Source organism: Eubalaena glacialis, chromosome 3, assembly GCF_028564815.1.
Source record: "Eubalaena glacialis isolate mEubGla1 chromosome 3, mEubGla1.1.hap2.+ XY, whole genome shotgun sequence".
In the NCBI taxonomy this organism is placed as follows: Eukaryota; Metazoa; Chordata; class Mammalia; order Artiodactyla; family Balaenidae; genus Eubalaena; species Eubalaena glacialis.
This window is the reverse complement of record NC_083718.1, coordinates 106903752-106927591: the sequence shown is the minus strand read 5'-3', so window position 1 is coordinate 106927591 and position 23840 is coordinate 106903752. Positions and strand designations below refer to the sequence as shown.

The following is a 23840-nucleotide window of genomic DNA, read 5'->3' as shown; positions in this document are numbered from 1 at the left end:
AAATTTGGGGAGTTTCCAGTCATTATTAACTCAAATTCTCCTCTCTTTCTGAGATAATACCTAAAGATGCTGTCATTTAACAGGTCTTGAGATTCTGTTCAATTCTTTCCTAAAATTTTTTCCTTATTCTGTTCAAACATTAGATAATTGATTTATCTCCAAGTTCATTGGCTCTTTTTCCTGTCATCTCCATTCTGATATTAATTCTCTCTTGAACTCTTTCAAATACTGTATTTTTTCAGCTTTCCAATTTCCATATGGTCTTTTTGTATTGTTTCTATTTCTATGTATTTTTATTTATAGCAAGCAAATTTCTTTTTATATAGTTGAGAATAATTATAATACATGCTTTAAAATTCTTATCTCCTCAATCTAATCATGTGAGAAATCTCAAAGGTTGGTCTCCATTGATTGTTCTTTCTTTAGAGCAAGGGTTAACAAACTATGGCCCAGAGGCCAAAGTCATCCCACATCTTGTTTTTGTATGGCCCACAAGCTAAAAATGATTTCTCACATTTTTTGAAGGTCTGTTTTAAAAAATACTTATGCTGCAGAGACCATATGTGGTGCACAAAACCTGAAATATTTTCTATCAGTCCCCTTAAAGGAAAAGTTAGCTAACCCCTGCTTTGGAGAATGGGCCAGAGTTTCTTGGTTCTTTTTATGTCAGGTAATTTTGGATTGTTGTCGGTACATCATAAAATAAAATACTGGATTCTCTTATTTTTCACCAATGAATATGGCTTCTTTTGTTTTAGCAGGCAAATAACTGGGTTGGACTGCAAACTCTGTTTCTTGTGTTCCAGCTCCAATCTCGTCAACTTTTTTTGTTTGGTCTAGCGGCTTTGCACCTGCATTATGCATGTGAACATATTCAGGGATCAATCAGAGCTATGGGAAAACAGGATTTGGGATGCCCTCTCTAGTGTTTTCCTTTCCAAGAAAGGAACTCCCCTCCCTTCACCCCACTCTCTGATAGCTGCAGTTGACCAGCCATCAGTCCTCTGGATTTCTATGCCAGAAACATTGCAGTTCCCCTGCCACCCAACACCACATACACAGTTGACTTCAACTGTCCTGTAACTAAAAACAGTGAAAACAGGGAACTCCAAACAATTTTCCTCCTCTGAGTGTGGACACCTCATCCAAATCTTCCTGCTTCTCGTCACTCTCTGGGGCTTTCAGATAGCTGCTTTTTGAAGTTTACTCTAGTTTTCTGAAGGAGAGTCTATTTGGCAGGATCTTAGCCATTACTGGCAGTGGAACTCACATATTTAGAATGTATGGGTTCAGGAAATTCTTATCCGCAGAGCTTGATTACCATGTCTGAGTACCTGATTGGGAACCAAAAATTTGTTTATGTTCTTACAAGAAACCCAGAGTACAATACAATTTCTTTTATGTGTTTATAAGATATATGAAGAAGATATACTTCTAAAGATATCACAGGGAGATCAGCTTGGTGCTTTGCAACGACCTAGAGGGACAAGATAGGGAGGGTGGGAGGAAGGCTCAAGAGGGAGGGGATATGGGGATATACGTATGCATATGGCTGATTCACTTTGCTGTACAACAGAAACTAACACAGTATTGTGAAGCAATTATACTCCAATAAAGATTTATTTTAAAAAATAAAAATTGGGGGAAAAAATCACTACTTAAGGTTTTTGGTAAAAAATAAAATAAAATTAAATTAATAAATTTTAAAAATTAATAAAATCCATGAAAAACCACTGGGAAAAAAAAATAAAGAAAAAAATAAAGATATGTTCTAGGAACTGTCTCTCCTCTAAACCAGAGTTATATGACCAGGCATTATATAAAATGACATTAACTTATTTGATAACGAAATAAGAAATTAAGCTGATACCAATTTTAGGGCAAGCAAACCTCCCAGATCTTTCCACCCAAAGGTATTATCCAAGAGTAGTAATCAGATATTTGTTTTACTGAGGTGAAATTCACATAACATAAAATAATCCTTTTAAAATGGCATTTCTTATATTCACAATGTTGTACAACCACCACCTCTATCTATCAACAAAATATTGTCAGCACCCCAAAATAAAATCTTATGCCCATTATGCAATTACTCCCCATTCCCTCCTCCACTCCCTCCCCTCAAGGCCCTGGCAACCACCACTCTGCTGTCGCTATGCATTTACCTATTCTGGATATTTCATATAATCATAATATGTGACATTCTGTGTCTGATTCACTTAGCATAATAGTTTTGTTTATTTGTTTGTTTGCTGTTCCTCTTCTTATTCCAGTCCTTTGATGTCTCTGGTAGCCATGGAGAAGCATAATGTTCTGAAGGTTCACCTATGTGACAGTATGCATCAGTACTTCATATCTTTTTATGGCTGAGTAATATTTCATTGTATGTATGTACCACAACTTGCTTATTCATTTATCTGTTGATGGACATGTGGGCTGTTTCCATCATTTGGCTATTGTGAATAGTGTTCCTATAAACATCAAATTTTTAATTTTTTTTTTATTGTGGTACGATATACATAACACAAAATTTTCCACTGTAACTTTCAAGGGTACAATTCAGTGCATTAAGTACATACACAGTGTTATGTAAGCATCACCAGTATCAATCTCCAGAACAATTTCATCATCCCAAACAGAAATTCTGTACCCATTAAACAACAGCTCCCCATTCCTCCCTCTCCCCCAGTCCTGGGTAATCACCCTTCTACTTTCTATGAATTTGACTAGTCTAGGTACTCCAAGTAAATAAATCATATAATAGCTGTCCTTTCTTGTCTGGCTATTTCACTTAGCATAATGTTTTCAAGGTGAATATCAAATTTTTTATCAAATAAAAACTACACATTCCATAGGTAAAAACTACTAAAGTTTAACACTGTAATCAAAAGCAATGACATCATCAACAACATGTACAAAGCACCTTTTGCTGGTACCACTTCCTTCCTTCCTCATAACTGCCCTGTGAGATGGGCTTTACAGATGAAGGAATGAGGCTCAGAGAAAATGAGCGATTTGCCCAACGACATGAGTCTTATAAATCAGACATGCATGTTCAGGTTTTCCAGCTCCGCTCCCAGACTCCCAGTCTTTTTTATGTACAGGGTTATCTGCCTCCCAGCATACCATTTATAAGTTTGGTCAGGAGAGACCTATGTAGAAGGAACAGTCAGGGAAGCCTCCAAAAACAAGAAGAATTTTTGAGCCAGAACTTAATAAACTAGTTTTTGCTAGAAAGAAGGGAACAGAAAGGGCATTCCAGGCAGGTGACCATCAGTGACCTGGGTGCAGAGATGAGCCCGGTGGGTATTGGGCAAGAAGGAAAGAAGCAGGGTGTGCACAGTGACAGTGTGTAACCTAATCTGATTTGAAAAGAGCTTAGAAGAATCCTTTCTTTCATTCCCATCTACAATGGATTATCTTAAACAAGGACCTTTGCTCTTTTTTTTTTCCTTGCTTCACCAGAATATACAGACAAATAGAATTTCAGCCAAAAGCTACAGGTCCCCCCTAGGGCTTCCTGGTTGGCGTCTGCTGCATCTGTCTTTTCCCACCACAACCTGGACTGGGGCAAGATGTGGAGGGATGAATATCACTTAACACACATTAGAGTCAAAATCCTGATAACCAAGTAGGCACTAAAGTGTTATTCGATAACTTATGCCATAGGCTACCTGCGTCCTTAAGATTGATTTCCAAAGATAAGAAAATAATAAAAACAAAAATAGCTTCAGTTATGAATGCTACCCCAACCACAACTTTCTAGAATTTGTTTCACTTTTTTTTCAAAAATAAAGAGTTATTTTTATTTTATAGAAGAACCCATCTTTAAGAAGAAAACTCATGATTTTGCTATTTGGGGCAACATTGCTGAAGATGTAAAGGCATTTAGCTTAACAGTTACTCCTATCAAAAGATATCTTTAAAAAAACAGATTGTTTATTACAAAAACAAGAAGGAAAACTGAGAGGAGCAACGAATAGGCATTTTCAATTTGTAGATGTCAACCATTCATAAGCAGAAGAATCATAATTTGATATGAATGAAAAGGTTTGTTGGTCTACTAAGGTTAGATGACAAAGACTTCTTTGGACAACTCTGTGTATCAATTGATGATATATCAAAATAGTGCCAACAGATGAATCAATGAAAAAGAAAAGTTAAGATAGGTTAGCCTCAGCACTGGAAATCCAGCAAGCTCACGTATTTGAAAACGAAACCCACCAAGGTTCATCTTCTCCTTAAACAAATCTTTCCTTGTCAAATGTATAATATAATTTATTAAGAGAATTTTATTAACCTTTAGGCCCCTAATAATTGAAAACTGGAGGAAAATATTTTAGTATACATTTAACTTTCTATACTAAACAAAATGTTTTTAAATAAAGACATTCAAAAGGAAAGTTTAGACTGTAAATAGCCTGGCACTTATAGAACATAAACACGGAAAGTTCACATCTCAAACCCTAAGCTACTATGATAAACACCTATATAAAGAACAAAAACATATCATTTTACCCAGTGAAAGATGTAAGATACATCGCTGAGGCTATTATTTATACCAGATAGAGTTTAGGTCCTTGGACCAATCAGAAAGAACACCTAAAAAAGTAAAATATGCCTCCCTAAACTTTTTATTTTAAGAATGTAGAGTTTTGCTTGTTTCCTCTGCCTAAGATAGTTATGTTCATTTGTTACAGGGTCACAGGAATGTAAAGGGAAGTATCAAACAACGGTTACAAACAATCATGGTTAGAAAACAAATAGATTTGAAACCAGAAAATAACAACACTGGTCCCTAATTTCAGTTTGTAACCTATAACTGTTAGGCAAAAAAAAAAAAGAGAGAAATTTTTCAAATAAATATTAAGAGTTGGTGAATTTTAAGAGAAATGCCATCCCAAGATATTATCTAAGTACTAAAAATGAATCAGCACAAGTGAACAGTAACAAAGCAGTAGTATTATGGCACCACCCACTGGCTAGAAGTCCTCATAGCAAACATGAGACCCAGTCATAAAATAGAAATTATTGGAACCGGAAGGGAAATAACATTGATAATTCTAATTCATTATAGCATCAGGATCTTCTAACAAAACAGAACCACCCATATTATTTTATTACCACAAGGACAAAGAATAACTCTTAAATATGTTCACAAGAGTGAATTTTATTAATTTTGAAATGCAAGTCTACAATCTCCAAAGGCTAAGACAACCTCAGAGTCAAAACAATTAGCATATAAAATGCCATTTTAGCTCTGTAGCTGAATATATAAAGACACTCTTAATCAGAAGATGCACACTTGCATTTCACTGCTAAGAAAGAAATTATAATATTAATAATATATTTAAATGTTAATGAAATGGTGTTAGCCCTACTTTCACCTTTACCAGGGAAGTAACAAAATACATGAAACAAAGGATATGTCCAAAACACTGGACCGAAAAACATGTTTCTAAAAATTTTTAAGAAAGGGGGGAAGGGGAAGAAAATCCTAAGAAAGACCATTCAGATAAACTAGTAAAAATAAATGTTTTCTTTAAAGTACCACAGCACCTTTATAGTCCAAAATATATTTACCTTAATACTATCTGCATTTTATCCTATGACATCTTTTTTGTTTTTCCAAACAGTTCTTTTCTTACATGCTAACATTCTTAAAATTTCAGCATAAAAAATATTTGAGTCATTTCTCCTCAAGTACAATCTTCCCTTTAAGACTCAGAATAATACATAAAAGCTTGACATCAGTTTATAGCCCATAGGACCCTAGTGAATGTTGATCTCTAAAGACCAGACTTCCGAATTTCTCTATAGACATGGCCTGGTCTTCCTAATTAGAAGTCATGAATATGCTCCAGGCAGTCGGTACAGGCATCAAGTTTTTTGGCTTGATGATAATTATCACCTGGTCTGCAAAAGCCAAGGTCTTCGCTCGCTCATAGATGGTTGATTGCAGATAAGAACATAGTGAGAAAAGTCAAATTCCCACAGACATAAATTGCTAACACTGCCTTTTTAAAAGCATAACCCTGAAAGAAAAAAATTGAGATATGAAAAAAAAGAATAACTATCATTAAGGTTTGTGTCAGTAAAGAAGAAAAAAAGACTTACTTCTGCTTCAGCTGCAGTAAATGACTGGAGGATCTGAATTTTATCATCATCCAATATTTCAACTGTCAAGAATAAGAACATAAGTTTGTAAGGCCAGTGGGTATGCAGATAAACTAATTCTCAAAAAAAAAAACAAAAAACCTGATTTGTATCGTTTGCTGATTTCCAGGATGTTCATTCTCCCATTTCAAGTGACCAAATGTTGCAAACTTCTTGAATACTTAAGGCTCTCACAAATTAGGTCAAGCTGGCTACAGCATACATTTGTTAAAAGACTTTCTCCTAGTCAATAAACACCATACCAAACTCCTAACAATCCAAGTTTTAAGTACATATGTATTTTAAATAGCAAGCCATAATCTAGCAATCAAAAGTCCTTTAAGACTCAAACCCCATACAATATTGTAAATCAACTATACTTCAATTAAAAACAACAAAAAAAGACTCAAACCCTATGTATGTGACCCTATCAAGAACCAAAAAATGGTAGGACAGATATTTAGTACTCAGTTCCTAAAAGCTGCCCAGGCTCCTAGATTCACAACACACACACTAGACAACAAACAGATTTTGTTTTTAGAAGGCCACCTTTACTTATTTGAGGGGCTGAGAACTAGATAGGACACAAAAGACAGTCAGACTAGAAATCAAGCTAAAATGTCACTGATTCTCTACTAATCTCTTCTAATGGCTACAGGTATCTTACCCTGCCTAGAGGTGAGACCAAAACAGACCTTGCCACTAGAGAGCGCCGGCAAAATAAATCCTTCCTATCTAGCGCGCTGGTTAGCTAGCTACATACGATGTATAGGGCAACCTAAGTGACAGCACACAGGAAGTTTGTCAAATAGGTAAAATTCGCCTGCAGCTTTGCCCTGTGTTGACCATGGACATCTCTTCTTCCTCCATCTCAGGGGTCTCTCAGCTCCAGGCATTCAGGGTTCTCAGTGCATTCTAGCCCCAAGTCAGACCAGCATGAAAAGTAAAAAGTACCTACAAAGAAGGCCTCTTCCCTAAAACCTCTTTCCCTTGCATTTTACTCACTGATTCTAATACTAATGAATATAAAAAACAAATGCAGAAATTTTCCACTATTTTTACCACAGACTGAGTAATCAAAACAGAAACTTTTAGTAAGCTACCATGTAAGAGTCAACCATTAGTGTCAAGAAACTATATTCCAACAGTTTGTATAAAAGTGATTCTACATAACACTGCTCTTTGAACAGGTTACCTTTTCTAGAGAGTCGGTAAGTGTGTACCTCCAGAACAATCTCTGTCCCAACATGCCAGGCTACAAATCCAATCATTGCATAGGTTTTCCATGGCCCAGGAAGATTCAATCCTGGTAAATCCATTCCCAGGAACATTGCTGCCACTACATTCATAAGGAAGAAATACATATACTCAAATGCAATTCAAGAGGTAACTGTGTATGCATGTATACATGTGTGTGAATTATATCAAGTAAAATATACTAGAAGAGTTTATGATATCAATTAGATTCATATTTAAGACCAAATAGTCTTTTTTTATTTTAACACCAGAAAGGCTAAAATGGGAAATTATAATTACAATCTACCAATTGTTAAAAAAGAGGCACCCAAATTTTTCAAAATGTTTTAAGTCTGCAATGTAGGAAGGGAGAAACGTATGGAAACCATTTCTGATTATACCTTCCCTTCCACGAATTTCTATAGACTGTAGAAATGTGAGGGTAGGAGGTGTCAGCTTAGGTATTTATTACATAAAGCATCAAAATACACTGGATAATCATACTTGACTTTTGAAAAACACCTTTCCCTATAAGGTACCATCCCCATGGAGAAAACCTGGAGACAGAGGGCTGGGACCCCGGAGCCCACTTCAGCCCAACCCATGACTGACCCTCAAGTTGAGCTGCTTAAATGTTTGGTCGGTCATCAGCATAGCTTATTCTGCTGGCAAAGGCAAATGCTAAAAAAAAGTCTCAAAAGGAGAGTTTTAAAGTCATTTTAAAAACCTTGAAACTGAAATAATGGCTTAAATAGTTACCTCTAGAAATTACTTTCTGGATTTCAATGTTTGACTGATTTCTCCTCAACAGCCAATTACTCCAATTACTAATGCATCTAAAAATCATTTAAGCCAAATTACAACTTGCAATATAAACAACCTGCAATTATATATGAATAAGTAGCATCACAATTACTTACCTGCTATTATTCTAGCAGCTGTTCCCATACTCCAATGAGTCCAGTTAAACTTTTGCCTTCTACCAAATAAAGAACCAGTCAGTATTCTTAAAAGTGATGGAACTACAATTAATTCCCAAGAGAATAAAAAGCATGTAATTTCCCTATTGCCTAGGAATTAGGTATCTGAAATACATTTTAAAACCTTTTAAAGTAAGTATAATTTATCACTGAGTTTTATAAAATGCAAAAAAGGAACTGGTTTCCCAACTAATGACATCTACATTAAAAGCATTTATAAATAAAGACCTAAGTACCTTGGGTCATGTAAAGGTGGTCTGAAGGCTGCCGAAAGAAGCTGAAGAACTGCTAAAATCATCACTATACAACCAAGGTATGGGTGATAACCTGCATGCTGAACAAAGTTATATCATTTTAATGGTCTCAATCTTGCCAATCGATTAAACCCTCAAGTTAAAAATAATACACACAGATGTATTCTTAGCGTTTTTCTGTAGCTTTAAACATTTAATAATGATAGTTATAATAACAGGCACCATTCACTGAGTGTCTATACCAGGCACATACTTTATACACATTATCACTAATGTTCACTATGATGCTTGACAGTTAGTTATCAATATCCCACTTCTACAAATGGGGGAACTGAGGCTCAGAGATATCAAGTAGTGCATCCAAGGCCACACAGTGTGTAAGTGGTCGTGGTGGAATCCATGCACAGAATGCTGCCTCTTCCTACCAGGATGTTAGATGACCACCAACACCAGCACAGCCATCTGAAGCCCACCTAGGACTAGTTAGTACCTGCATGTCAGGAACAATCAACCCAGTGTATTTTAATTACTTGTTCAGACCTCTATGTTTCCCAGAGCTGAAGGTTCTACTTGATTCCTTGTAACCCATATGCTTAACAGAGCCTTAGTCACTCAATAAATGTTTGCTGATCAAGAGAATAACCTGCACAGCCACTGTATTAAAATCTCATCTCCTCTGTTCAGAACGAAGGTCTAAGCCAAGAAAAATCATCAACACAATACCTCAACAGTTTCAGCTACACTCCTCCCTCAGTGATGTGTGCCTGCTGAAAACAGCAGACAGTTGGATTAGACCACTTTGCACAATTATTTCATTTAAAAACTTAAGAGAAGAATTAAGAAGATGCTCTAATATGTTACACGTTTAAATAGAGGGATATCACAGTCTGGTGTCACTGACTCCCATGCTTGGGAAGGCTCTAAAACCTGTGATCTAGAACAAGGACATAGTGGTTTCCAAGCCAAGATAGGAAGCTTTTGCAAATTAGGAACTAAAAGTTGACAGAATAGCACTATAAAACTTTCAAACCATGGACTCATTTATACACAGATAAGTTATAACCTGGACCCTGGAGATGGAAAGTGCCTCTCTCTAATAAAAAATAGTAAGAGCAGCAACAAAATTCTTATATATTTAGAATGTGTTGGGACTATCCTAAGTGCTTTCAGTTAATTAACTCTCAACCCTCAGAAAGCCTATAAGATAGATACTCTACTATCCCCACTTGAGTAAACCGAGGGACAGAGAAGTTAAGCAACTTGCCCAGGGTGTCCCAAGTAATAAATGATGATGTGAGGATTTGAATCCAAGCAGTCTGGCGGTACAACTGTGCTCTTAACCTTTTACTACCATAGTCATAAACTGCAAAGACTACAAACTACAAAGTTTACAAAATAAGTATTACGCTTGTCCAAGTACCTGGATAAAATAAAGTTTCAATATCTTGAGTCATATCAGAAAATCTTCATAATTTCCTTTAAAAAAATATAGGCTGACCATGGAGGTTCCTTAAAAAACTGAAAATAGAGCTACCATACCATCCAGCAATCTCACTCCTGGGCATATATCCAGAGAAAACCATAATTCGAAAAGATACATACACCCCAGTGTTCATAGCAGCACTATTTACAATAGCCAGGACATGGAAGCAATCTAAATGTCCTTCAACAGAGGAATGGATAAAGAAGATGTGGTACATATATACAATGGAATATTACTCAGCCATAAAAAAGAACGAAATAACACCATTTGCAGCAACATGGATGGACCTAGAGATTGTCATACTAAGTGAAATAAGTCAGAGAAAGACAAATATCATATGATATAGCTTATATGCAGAATCTAAAAAAAAGGTACAGATGGACTTATCTACAAAACAGAAATAGAGTTACAGATGTAGAAAATAAACTTATGGTTACCAGGGGGTGGGGGAGGAGGGATAAACTGGAAGATTGGGATTGACATGTACACACTACTATATATAAAATAAATAACTAATAAGGACCTACTGTATAGCACAGGGAACTCTACTCAGTACCTTGTAATGGTCTATATGGGAAAAGAATCTAAAAAAGAGTGGATATATGTATATGTGTAACAGATTCAATTTGCTGTACACCTGAAACTAACACAACATTATAAACCAACTATACCCCAATAAAAATTTTTTTAAAAAATAGGTTGACCAATCTATAAACTACCTAAAAAGCAGAAAGGAGGTTTCCTAATAATATTGTGACCCAAGATTCATCAATCTTAGCCCTTGTAGCAACAGCCCAAACTGAAATATTAAATTTTAATATCAAATTCTGACTGGCTGTTAAACTAGAAGAGTATAATGGAAGCACAGGCTCTGACCTTAGGTACATCTCCAATTCTCAATAAGCCTCATTCATTCATTCCATAAATATTTACTGAATATCTCATGTACCAGAATCTGTTCTGAGTGTTAGAGATACATTAGCAAACATACCAGTAAATATCCTGTCTTCTCATGGAGTTCACATACTAGTGTGAGAAGACAGACAAAGAAAAGATATAGTATTTAAGTAAATTATCTGAAACGACATAAGGTAAAGAATGCTTCAGGAAAAAATGAAGCAGAGCAGGGCTCTTTGAGAAGCTATTATTTGAGCAAAGACTTGAAGAAGGTGAGGGAGTAGAGGAGGCATGACCAAGGCAGAAGGAAGAATCTTTGCAAAGACTATAAAGCAGAATAAATAAGTAAATAAATAAATTTTTTTAAAAAAGAAAAAAAAGACTATAAAGCAGCAGCATACCTAGCATTAGCCCAGTCTGAAATGAAATGAGCTATTGGATGAGGAAAAGAGTAGATCAATTCAGAGAGTAACTGGGAGCCAGTCATGGAGGACTTTGGCTTTAACTTTGAGTAAAACTGAGAGGCATTAGAGAAACCAGTTTGGGGCACAGGAATGACATCATCTGATTTACATTTTTTAAAAATCACTCTGCTTCTTGGTTGAAAACAGATTGTACATGGGCAAGGGTTGAAGTAGAGAGACCAATTAGGTGCCTACTGCAAAAGTCCAGGCAAAAGATGATGGTGGCTCGAACCCACATAGTAGTACCAGTGATGGTGAAAAGTGTTGTATTTGACATGTAAAGCCAATGGGATTTCCTGATGGATTCGATATGGGGTGTGAGAGCAGAGTTAAGAATAATTCCAATGTTTTGGCCTAAGAAGGGGACTGCAAACCACTAATATGGGGATGGCAGCCCGCGGAGCAAGACTGGGAGGTGAGCTCAGGAATTCAGTAGAGATGTCTTAGACATGCAAGTTGAGTTCCTGAGTAGACAGCTGTTTGTGTGAGTCTCAGTCAGGGCAGAGGTCTAAGCTGGAGATACACATTTGAGAATAAGCCTCAGTTTCTTCATTTGTGACATGGGATTATTATCAATAACAACTTCATTTGAGGTTTAAATTTGATAACACATGTAAAGCACTTAGCACAGTTGCTCAGTAGGAATGCAACTAATGTTAGCTTAGTGATAGTCATAGTATTAGTTAGAGAAAACCACTTTACAGTGTTCATGTTCCTCAGGTATCATGCTTTCAATTTTCACCATTCTATAGCAAGAAAATTTATTAGAGCTATATAGTGTATATTTAAAATTTGAGGCAGTCTAAAAATACATTCCATTACCAAGTAATCTGCACTTACATTCTCACTTCACCCCTGACCACCAACCATGTGAAATAATCATCAGATGATTCAAAAAGGAAAGAAAGAGGGATACATGCAGAAATATCTTTTTACCCATCATCTGAGAATAAAACAGCAATCTCCTTTGGCACCAAAATGAATTTTAAACATATAAATAGAATAAAAACATTCTGTTTAAGATCTACTTACCCAATTCCAGCCTCCTCTGTAAATAAAAGGCAGAAGAAAAGCAATAAAAGTGAGGGCAGAAGTAGTAAGCATGAGCATTCGATGTACCTGCAAGGGTGAAATGACAAATGAGAAGAGAGTTAATTACATGAGAGAAAGGAGTTGACATCACTATGAAGATCATGGGATGAGAGTCACAGAAGGCATGCATTCAATTGACACCTAGCCACAATTTGTGGTCAGTTAAAAACAAAAATCTTACTATTCCACTGAACTTCAAAGAAAAGCCTAAGCTGCCAACCTCATCATTCTAAAGCATCTGCCAAGACTTCACCTGCACAGAAAAGCAGGAATGGATATTTCACACACAGAGAGCACTTACTTGCCAAGTCCGTCATTTTCTTCCAAACACATTTATTAAGTTCCACCACCAAGCACAGTGCTTGGATACAATGAAACTGCAAGGAAACAGTACTGTTTCCTGGGGAGTCTGGGATTTAATTGAGCAGATAAGAGAAACATATTTGAAATGTGTAATTCATTATCCAAATGAGGAGAATGCCGAGAGTGAAAATGGGCACTGTTAGTTGATCATGTGAGGATAACTGGTGCAAACCAAAACTATCCCAGAGAATGTAGGACATGTAATCACTATATACACAGATATATATATATATAGATATATATAGATATATAGATACATACACACATACACACACACACACACAGATACATATGGGTGTGTGTGTGCATATATATCTATCTACATATATATATATATATACACACATCACCAGAAAGTAGAACATATAGTCACCCTATATATATATAGACACCATAGTTTTAAAGACAGTGGAGGATTTGAATTAGTAAAGAGGAGACATAAAGAGTTTTCCAGTTGGGAATATCCACATGAGAAGAGGAGAGAGAGAGAGAGAGAGAGAGCAGTCAAAGGCAGAGACAGGAGCAAGGCATGTAGCAGTCATTACTGAGAACAAATAAAACAGATTAACACTGCCAGCCAAATGTGAGAAACAATTTTAGATAAGGTAAATCTTAAAAGCTACAAATTTATTTGAAGTTTCAAGAATACCTCTTATAAAGTCAAAACTGTTCCAATAAGCAGTATTTTTTTCTATAAGCAGACATGTACATTCTATCTCAACACAGTCATTGATCTTCCACTATATGTGCAAATATCTATACTCCATGACAAATGAAAGATAAAGGTTTGTTTTGTTTTGTTTTGTTTTGAGAGGTATTTATTGACCCTTGCTCATGTTTCTATTAAAAGACTGCCTCCTCATCCCATGGGAAGGGGCAGCATTAAAAAGGACACTTTTAGTTTCTCTTCCCACCCATACAGGAGATATGTGATCTTGACTGGTGAGCTAGGGACGGCCTAACATTCACTGGCCCATCAACCAGAGGACAGACCACTGCTTTGCAACATAGTAAGCACCCACTATTTCTTTCTTCTTCTCTGCTGCCTTCCTCAACCCATCTGTACTCAGTGCAGTGGGTAAATGCTCTTCTAGTCTCTTCTTCTGCAACTAGACATGTAACTCAAGATCATTTGGGTCCCAAAATCCATGTTCCAAAGAAATGCACATGGCGCTGATACATTCTCCAATCCAGCCTGGCCCTTCGTAGAGCTGTCTTTATTTTTATTTCCATCAAGTACCTTGTGTCTATTCTCAGTTGGTTAGGAAACCAAAGAGCAAAAAGAAATTATGAGGATTCCAAAATTACAACTATAACCATACATACACAAAAAAAAATCCACTTACTTCATGTGTTTTCATGTTGCAATGTTCAAATAATATGGAAATTGCATTAAACTTTTTCTCCACCTACCTGAAACCAAGCTGCATCACCAAATAAAGCCTTTGACCAAACAGGTTTGAAGAACCGGGCAATCAGTACACCTACGCTAACAGTAGTCATCCATGCCACAAACATTAAGGCGCCTACAGGTGAGAAAATGCAACGGTTGACAACACAGTCTAATTAAGCTGTCTCTTAAATGACCAAGCCAAATGCGTAGAAAATGTAAATAGCCAACAAAAATACATTCAGCTGACATAAACATAACCTAAATATCAATGCTTTTACCACCACCACTACTACTTTTAATAGCTAACACTTCCAAAGCTCTTATTTCGTGCCAGGCACTGTCTCTAAGTGCTTTATGTGTATTGATCTAATTGATCTTTACAACAATTCCTATAAAGTATAATTATTATTCCAGTTTTGCTGTATGGAGAAGGAAAGCACAGAGAAGTTAAGTAACTTGCCCAAGGTTACTAAGTTGGAATTTGAACCCAGGCTGGTTTGAATAATTGTGCTCTTAATCATTATACTGTCTGAAGTTATACAGCCTTTCTGAAGTTATCTCAGAATCTTCTCATATTTCACTCCAAAAAATAATGGAAAACAAATAGGCACATTATTTCTGAATACAATTACTGTTCAACTAGAGCTACTGGTAGAAACAAAATAGCAACAATAAAGATAGTTTCAAGCTTTATTGAAACTCTTACTAGAATGGATAACTCTGGAGAATATAAAGGAAATATACCAACTAAGGAAAGTTCCCACCAATACTAATACATTACAATAGTATAGTATAGTCTACACTTACACTATTTCCCTATTTTTCAATCCCGTTTTTCAATAATCAACTGGACTACTTTTCAAATGGAATCAACTTTCACTTGTAGAACCAGAGTACATCAGAGCCTTATTTCTAGGCTACTGCTCTTCCAACTTGGTTCCCTTCATCACTTTAAGTATATAATACCTAAGTATAGCACTGAGTACTTTGTATACCCTCAAATACTTGTACATTGATCAGTTCTTCAACAAAAAAATTGTATTTTTGAAACCAAACTACTATTATAATTAAACAATCACAAACCACTCTTTTATTAGCATTTTTTAATAAATGGTATAATTAATGTCTCATAAAAGTTAAATTAATTAACCCAATGATACTCAATTCTGGCTGCAATTAGAGATGACTATCGTACTTTTTTAAAATTACAGATGTCTTAAAAGCTCCTCTGGTGATTTTAATGTGCAGTCAGGGTTAAAACCACTGAATTATCCCTACTCTCCATTTTTAATAAAAATTAGCAAACATTAAAATAGATAATGCTACCTGCAAATGTTATTGTTTATGCTACCTGCAAATGTTATTGATTTATGAATGTTTGCTAAATTATGCCTGCTACCATTCTCAATCTAGCCAGCACTAAATTTATTCCACAAAGTTAAGTATATTCCACAAAGTAGTAATAATATTACACACATAACTTACCATGAACCTTCAGAAGGAGTAAAGAATGGGATCCTCCTATGTTCTCTGGATAGCCTGTCACATTGTATTTTTCATATGTAATCAAAGGTTGCTGAGAATGCTTATGAATCCGACCTGAAATTTAAAAACAAAAAAAAAAGAAGAAGAAGAAGACGAATTACTTTCTCAGGAGAGAAGGAATGGAGAGACAATGGCATGGCATGGAAACAAAATTTCTTAAGGTAATAAAAAATAAATAAATTTCAATAGAGATGATATATATATACTATTATATATTGATATATTAATACACATGTATTAATATAATATAAATATATGTAGTATTAATATATAATATAATAATATTCATTATGTATAAAATTAAATCTGTGCATGTATAGAATTATTCCAATTAGTCTGTGTATATGGGTATGTATGGGTGTGTGTTCATTCTGGGGATCTATCTTACAGAAATATTTACTTTTTAACCAAAGGTATATCTATAAGCATGTTAATAGATACTCTTTTTACACTGGGTAAAAAAAAATTAAACAAGCTAAATGTGCATCATTAGGAGATTGAGTAAATAAATTATGGAAAATACATTATTTTTAGAATACAATGCAAGCATCAAAAAGAATAAAAATAATTAAGAAATTTGATATGAGATATATACGAATCTTTGTTTCAAACAAATAAGTATTAGACCACAGACTACACCTCAATGATTTCCAAAAAGAAACATTTATATAGGTTATATTATCTATCTAAAATGAAACAAATTAACAACAGAAAGCTAGGAAAAAATGGTCCAGCTAGATATTTAAAAATCTCCTCTTCTAAATAACCCTTGGGTTAAATAGGAAATCAAAACTAAAATCACAAGTCTTCTTAAAACGAATAACAATGAAGGCACTTCATATCAAAACACATGTGATGTAATTAAGGTACTATTCAAAAGAAGTTTTTAATCATCTTAAAAGCATTTCCTTAAAAAAATATAAAAAGACTTTAAAGTATTGAAATAATCATTTAATTCAAGATGTGTTTAAAACAAAATATAACACAGGAAACCAGAAAGGAGGATTGATTAAAAATAAAGGTAGAAATTAACAAACTAGTAAGTCTAAAAATGAGAAAAATCAATTCTGTAAAAGGCCAATAAAATCTATTAAGTTTTTGACAATCTGACCACAAGATAAAAAAGAAATATCACAAACAATATTAGAAATGAAAACAGTGACATAGCTGCTGATATAGAACATATTCTTTAAAATTATGTAAAAATGCTATATACAACTTTAAGTCAGCCAAAAATATTTCAAAATCTAAGTAAAATGGATGAATTTCTGAGGAAATCTAGAATTACAAAAATTGATCAAAGTAGTAGTAACTCTGGAGAATAATAGCAATAAAAATTTATTTTATTAGTCAAATATTTCCATTTCTAAAGTCTCAGGCTGTTATGTGGTTGAGTTCTATCATACCATTTAAAAATTTTTTTAACTTTAAAAATTCGTATTTATTTAAACTCTTCTTGAGTTCTTTCTATGAGATTATCATAACACTGAAACCAAAATGAGGCCGACATGCACACGCACACAAACGCACAGAATCCTATGACCACACACCAAAATCATTTATGAATATAGATGTAAAAAGCTTAAATAAAATATTGGTGAATTAAATCAATTATGCAATAATAAGAATAATAAGACATGACTTTCATCTCAGGAAAGTGAGGATTGTTCACCATTCAGAAATCTACAAAAGTAATGATTAACTTCACACATCCATGACATGAACTCTTTGTAACATTAGGAACAGAATATTTCCTAAACACAATAAAATATATCCACCAGAAAAATACAACAAATACGACACAACACTGAATATCAGAAGCATTCCCATCGAAATCAGGGATAAGATAAGAATACTTGCCATATCACCACTGCCATTCCACATTTTTCTGGTAGAAGTAAGCAATGCAGTGAGACAAGGAAAGAAAGAAAATGAGGGCTACTATGCCTATCATTATTTGCACAAGATATGATGTTTCATCTAGAAAATCCAAGACCATCAACTGGAAAACTAGGTGGCTACATTCAAGATAAGCATTCAAAAATCAATAACTTTCCTATACACCAACAAATCTGGAAAATGTAAGAAAAAATAATCCCATTCACAATAGTTTGTATTAGAAATCTATAAAATACGTAGGAACAAAGTAACAAAAATAAATAAGCCCTACAGGAAGATATGAAGAAAACCACAGGATCTGAATAAATGGAATATCCCAATATATTCCTGGATAGGAAGACTCAAGGACGTTGATTATTCCACAAATTAATCCAAAATTTCATTTCAATTGCAATCATAACTCCAATAGGATTTTTAATGAAATTTGATAAATCACTTCTGAATTTTATCTAGAAGAACCGATACACAAGGAAGAGGCAAGAATTCCTGAATTCCTGAAAAAGAAGGCTAGGAGGGGTATCATGCTTTATCAAAATTCACAACCTATTATTAAGCTATAGTAATTTCAACCAGTGCAGTAATAAACAAACAGATCACTGGAAGAATAAACTGTAGACAATTTGATTTACTGACATATTTTTAGTGTATGATAAAAAGGCTTTTGAAACAGTAGCGATAAAATGGACTATTCAAGAACTGGTGTTTGGACACCAGGTTATTCATTTGGTGAACTATTATATCATGGCTTGTTATTACAGAGAAGATCCGAGATAAAGCAGAAAACGAGAAGAGTTTTATATCGTGAACACCTAGAGACCTGTGTCAAGAAGAAAGAGACAGTAACTATCAGAAGCTACAAAAATGTCAAAAAGAAAAGAATGAAAAAAACTATTGAAAATGACAAGAAACGCACTGAAGAATCTAAAAATACTGTATTAGTAGAGTGGTAGTGATAAAAACCAGACCACATTCCTAACAGCCTGAGAGTCAAGTTGGAAGAAAAGTGTTTTTAAACTCTGATTTACCGTGGAGCCATGGGCTAAGATGAACTTAACCTTCATTACAGCAGAAGTCCATCATAATTTTGAAGTTCCATTGTATGGCTCCATTATAATTTAGGCGTTATGCTCTAAGGAACGTTGGGTTCATGTGTAGTACACGGCTCTACAGTATTATTCCTAAATTGTCAAAATAACAGGTCATGTGATAACAGGGTCTCTACTTCATTAATTATTTAAATTGGTAGATTTCCAAATTGGGAATTACTTATTCGCCCAAGTGAGTTCTATCTTTCAGTTCAAACACTCAGCATTTCACATGACTGCTTATTTCATGATAGGACAAAATCGGCTTTCTGGGGGCAAAACAGCAGTTAGAAAAAGGTTTTAAATTGGTTTTACTAAATATGACAGTACTTTCAACTCTCAATTATCTTTAGTTTGCTTCTGACCCCTCTTCCTAGGTGACTTCTCCCATTGTGGGCCATTTCTCAACATTTTCTTTTTAAAGGAAAATACGTATCTTGTTTCTTTTCATTGATCAGGTCTGTAAATGTGTGCTGAAAAAAAATCAGAGTTTATTTATAAACAGAATAATTTACTCACAGAGAAGGTTTTTTTCCTCACTGACTTTGTGTAATGCATTAATTCCATTTGTCACCAATGGATTTCACCAGCCTTGTTTACAAGGGAATCGGGTAAAAATTTATACTATTTTGTTTGCTGCATTTAGTAGACATGAATGTTTAATAGTTATTAAATTGTGATGTAAAGAAATGTGACAATATTCAGGTATCTGCTTTCTGAATGTTTCAAATTCCAATCTATGAGCATTGTTGACATCCAGAGAAGAGAATAAAATTACCTGTGAAAGGGTGAAAAAAAACTCAGCAGTTAGAAAAAGAACAGAAAGATAATTATGTGCTAGCTTACAGCAAAAATAAGGATAACATGAAAAATTAGTAGAAAATGAAAACTTGAAAAGTTATCTGAATTCTGAAAATGTTAAGCAATTTCCCCTGCATTTTAGTTTTGATCACTTTTGCTGAATCACTTTTGCATATTTGGATGAAGAAAGTAGTTAATTTTTCTATTTTTACTAATAATGTAGCATCCTTCAGAGCTTGGCATAGTCTTTAAGAATCATCTGAAGCATCTGACTCACCATGGTGTTCCCTCTGACCTTCAGTCTGCCAGTAAACAATGCCTCCTGAGCATCAGGTTTGCCCAGGACGACCTCATTCTACATTAGCATGGGTTACAGAGATTATATGATTGCTTTGAAAAATGGTTTCAACCTCACAAAGTCTCGCTGCTTTTAAGCAGTGCACAGCATATAAATTATCCACATACATATGACTAGATAACAGAAGCGACAATTGATTTATGTGGTAACTGTACTTTGTTCCCCAACACAAGGGAATTAGAAAGTGAATTCCCTGAAGCGGTAACGTTTAGATTTGTTTTTTTGAGGTTTTGTTTTGTTGCTTTGCACTTCACTAGGTAAAAAAAAAAAATTGGGGTCTTCCCTCGTGGCGCAGTGGTTAAGAATCTGCCTGCCAACTCAGGGGACACAGGTTCGATCCCTGGTCCGGGAAGATCCCACATGCAGCGGAGCAGCTAAGCCCGAGCACCACAGCTACTGAGCCTGTGCTCTAGAGTCCACGAGCCACAACTACTGAGCCCGCGAGCCACAACTACTGAAGCCCGAGTGCCTAGAGCCCGTGCTCCACAGCAAGAGAAGCCACGACAATGAGAAGCCCGCGCACCGCAAGGAAAGTAGCCCCCACTCACCGCAACTAGAGAAAGCCCACGTGCAGCAACAAAGACCCAACGCTGACAAAAAAAATAAAATAAATACATTTTTAAAAATTTAAAAAAAAACAAAAATGAGTCTGTGACATATGTATATTTATGTTAATAAACATATTTATGTACTATTGTTTTAACACATTATGAACACTATTAAATTAGAAATTTTTAGTGAGATAAAATAAATCTAAGAAAAAAGTTCTAGTATTGTTTTCTGTACCCCTGGACTACCTTACAATATGTACCCCTTCATTGGAAGAACATTGTCCTAGAGCAGTAAGTTATTGAACCACAGTATACAGAACAATTGCCTGAAATGCTTGTTAAAATGCAGATTCCAAGCACAAACAACAGAGATTCAGTGAGTGTGGGATGGAGCTCGGGAACCTGCCTTTTGAGCAGTCATTCCAGGTGGTTCTGAAGCAGATTATTTGAACCCCATGCTTTGGCAAACACCACAAAAGACAAGGTAGAGATTCTCCCTACCATGCCACGAGCACAGCAACACCAGCAGGAAAGGGAGATAAAACAGTGCTCTATTCTGCACGTGAATCGTCCACGGACTAGGTTTTTCCAGGAAAATATTAGAACTATTACAGAAAATATTGTTTCTATCAGAAAATGCATTCCAAGTTCTACAATGCTGGCCTAAGAAGAAATTTTTGGCATCACCATACACCCCAAAACACATATAATTTATTGTACAACAGAATTCACCCATTTAAATGACACTGCTTTTCTTTTAAAGTATAAACTTTTTAAGTATAAACTTTTTTAAAGTACAGATGCAAACTGTTAAAATCTCCTAGCAATTTAAGTCATCCATTCAAGTCAGTAATCATTTATGGAGCACCTAGAAAATGCTGCGCACAAAAGGAAGCAGTTTGATATGATGAAAAGGACACAACTCTTATAACTGCAACAGAGTTGGGTTTAATTCCTGACTCTGCTACCTGTTTGATTTTGAACAAGTTACTTCACCGCTCTAGGCTCCAGTTCTCTTATCTCTACAATGGGCAACATAATATCTATTTACAAAGCCTCTGTGAGAAATAAATGAGATATATGTAATGTACAATAAGTGATAGCTGCAATAATAACAATAAGACAATAACCTGCGCTTTAGTAATATTTGTTTAAAAATGCAAATATTTGACCTTCTTCTCCTTAAAAATTCATTTCCTACATTTCCCATGTTAGAAAGTGAAACACGTGGGCTCTGAGGTCAAAGAGTTAAGGTTCAAATTCCAACTCTACCATTTACTTATCTGGGCAAATGACTTAACCTCTCTAAGCCTGTTTCCTGCCAGATAAAATAAGGTTAATAATAGTACATATCTTATGTAGGTTTCTATGAAGATAAAAATGAAAACCTTAATGATAGCGCTGAGCCAGCAACTGGCACTCATTAAGTACTAAGTATATTAGTACTTAGTATATTAGTAATTAGTACTTATTATACTAAGTACTAAGTATATTAGTACCTCAATATATTTGTTCATTATTATCATTTAACCAGGAAATTATTTCCAGCTACATTTGCTGTTGCTGGTGCAAGTAAGAATACATGATTTGACTAAGATAACCAAACATATCATCCACAACTAAAGCTGCAAATATTCCTAAATTTTCCTAACACTGAGTTGATATTTTGTCCTGCTTTAAAACCTTTTGAATCCCTACTTTACTTATAGTATAAAATCTAAACCATATGATAGAATATAAACTACTATATATAAAATAGATAAACAACAAGGTCCTACAGCATAGCACAGGGAACTATATTCAATATCTTGTAACAAACTATAATGGAAAAGAATCTGAAAAAGTATATATATCTATATCTATATCTGAATCACTTTGCTATACACCAGAAACTAACACAACATTATAAATCAACTATACTTCAATTAAAAATAAACCACATGATAGAATACGCAAGGCTTTTCACAATTCTGCCTGTACCACATTTCTGTTCCTCCTCCTCCTTTACCTCACCCCCATCCTTCCATTCTATATGCTCAGCTTTTCACCATTTTCAAAGTAGGCCATATGCTCAAAGTTTGGGGGTAGTATTATCTCCAGGGAGATGAGTCACTAAATATTACACTACCTTGGCATTTCCTGCAGTTCTTCAGAATATCATTAGCCAAGACCTTAAACAAAATCTAATTATTCTTATTAATATGTGTTGCAGTACCTACCAGGGCAGTCTTAAGTGTAAACTAAACATTCAAACTCATAAAACTCCCTTAGGCTACACTTGGCATCAGACTGACTGAGAAGGATGTGGGACAGGAAACACAGCACACCTGCAGGGCACCATGAGGCATTCTTTTTCAAAGGGAGGTCCTGTGGAAGCTTACTCAGCTGTCCAGGAGCTATTCTCTTTACCCCTCTCCACCTCCCTGGAGAAAGCTCAGGTCCAAGGCGATGAAATTCATATTGGATAGGGCATCCACAGGAGCCAATATCTCCTGCAATAACCCCAAAGTCCTGCTTCTAGTATCCCTGCAAAGGATCTGCCAATGTCACTGCACTCAGGGAAGCCCAAAGACATGCCTTCTTACTAGGTATTTACAGTTACTCCTGGTCCAAATGCAGTCTACCAGCCAGAAATCACTTTTATCATAAGCAGGTTGCCTTACAACCCAATCAACACTACCTTTACCTAGTTTCCAGGGGAACAAAGCTAGGAGGTCAACCAAAGTCAAATTGTCAGGCAAAAATGGAAAACGGTTTAATAACTCTTTACCCACAAATGTATATCTTAAAAAAGAGCAATTACCATAGTCTCTCCAAATAAGGAGGGAAAGGAATAAAGTGAGCGAAAAAAAACGTAAAAAGGTAGTTTTTTATCAATATACTTACCATCATCAGCTGCACCATCTGCTAGAAATATGTAGTAGCTTGCATTTAGATCAAATCTATTCTTAACCCCAGGAAGGGTAATGTTTCTTCTGAAAGAACACTGCATAACACCATCCGCCAACCTCCAAGCCATATCCTCAAGAGGATCCTGCAAACACGTACAATGGGTCTTCTCAGCACTTTCCAAAGATTTGCTAAAAATAAGATATGATCAAAATCCTGACCTGTTCAATTTCCTTTCCCTAAGTTCCCCTGTGCATGTTTTGTCTGCAGTGTCATTGTTTTCCCACTTCCTCTTTGAAGAGTACAAGAAACATATTCTCCCAGTTTATTTGTCTTTATCCCACTTGGCAAATATAGTATTTTTACTACCTAGGCTAGAAACTTTGGCAGATGT

General features: G+C 35.2%; 1 protein-coding gene across 2 annotated transcripts in view; it reads right to left on the bottom strand.

The window, feature by feature from the left end:
- Positions 1-23840, bottom strand: part of FRRS1 (ferric chelate reductase 1) — a 113718-nt gene that overhangs the window by 6249 nt on the left and 83629 nt on the right. The window contains exons 9-17 of one of the 2 annotated variants that reach the window (XR_009700375.1): positions 23444-23591; positions 15804-15917; positions 14339-14451; positions 12503-12589; positions 8609-8706; positions 8313-8371; positions 7352-7495; positions 6118-6179; positions 5912-6035 (exon numbers count right to left, since the gene is read on the bottom strand). Coding sequence is in view for 1 of the 2 variants with exons in the window: in XM_061183816.1 (XP_061039799.1) it covers positions 5943-6035; positions 6118-6179; positions 7352-7495; positions 8313-8371; positions 8609-8706; positions 12503-12589; positions 14339-14451; positions 15804-15917; positions 23444-23591 (918 nt within the window). In the remaining variant the exon portion in view is untranslated. Of the gene's footprint in view, positions 1-5498; positions 6036-6117; positions 6180-7351; positions 7496-8312; positions 8372-8608; positions 8707-12502; positions 12590-14338; positions 14452-15803; positions 15918-23443; positions 23592-23840 lie in introns of those variants that run through there. The other variant, XM_061183816.1, reaches the window with a different exon arrangement.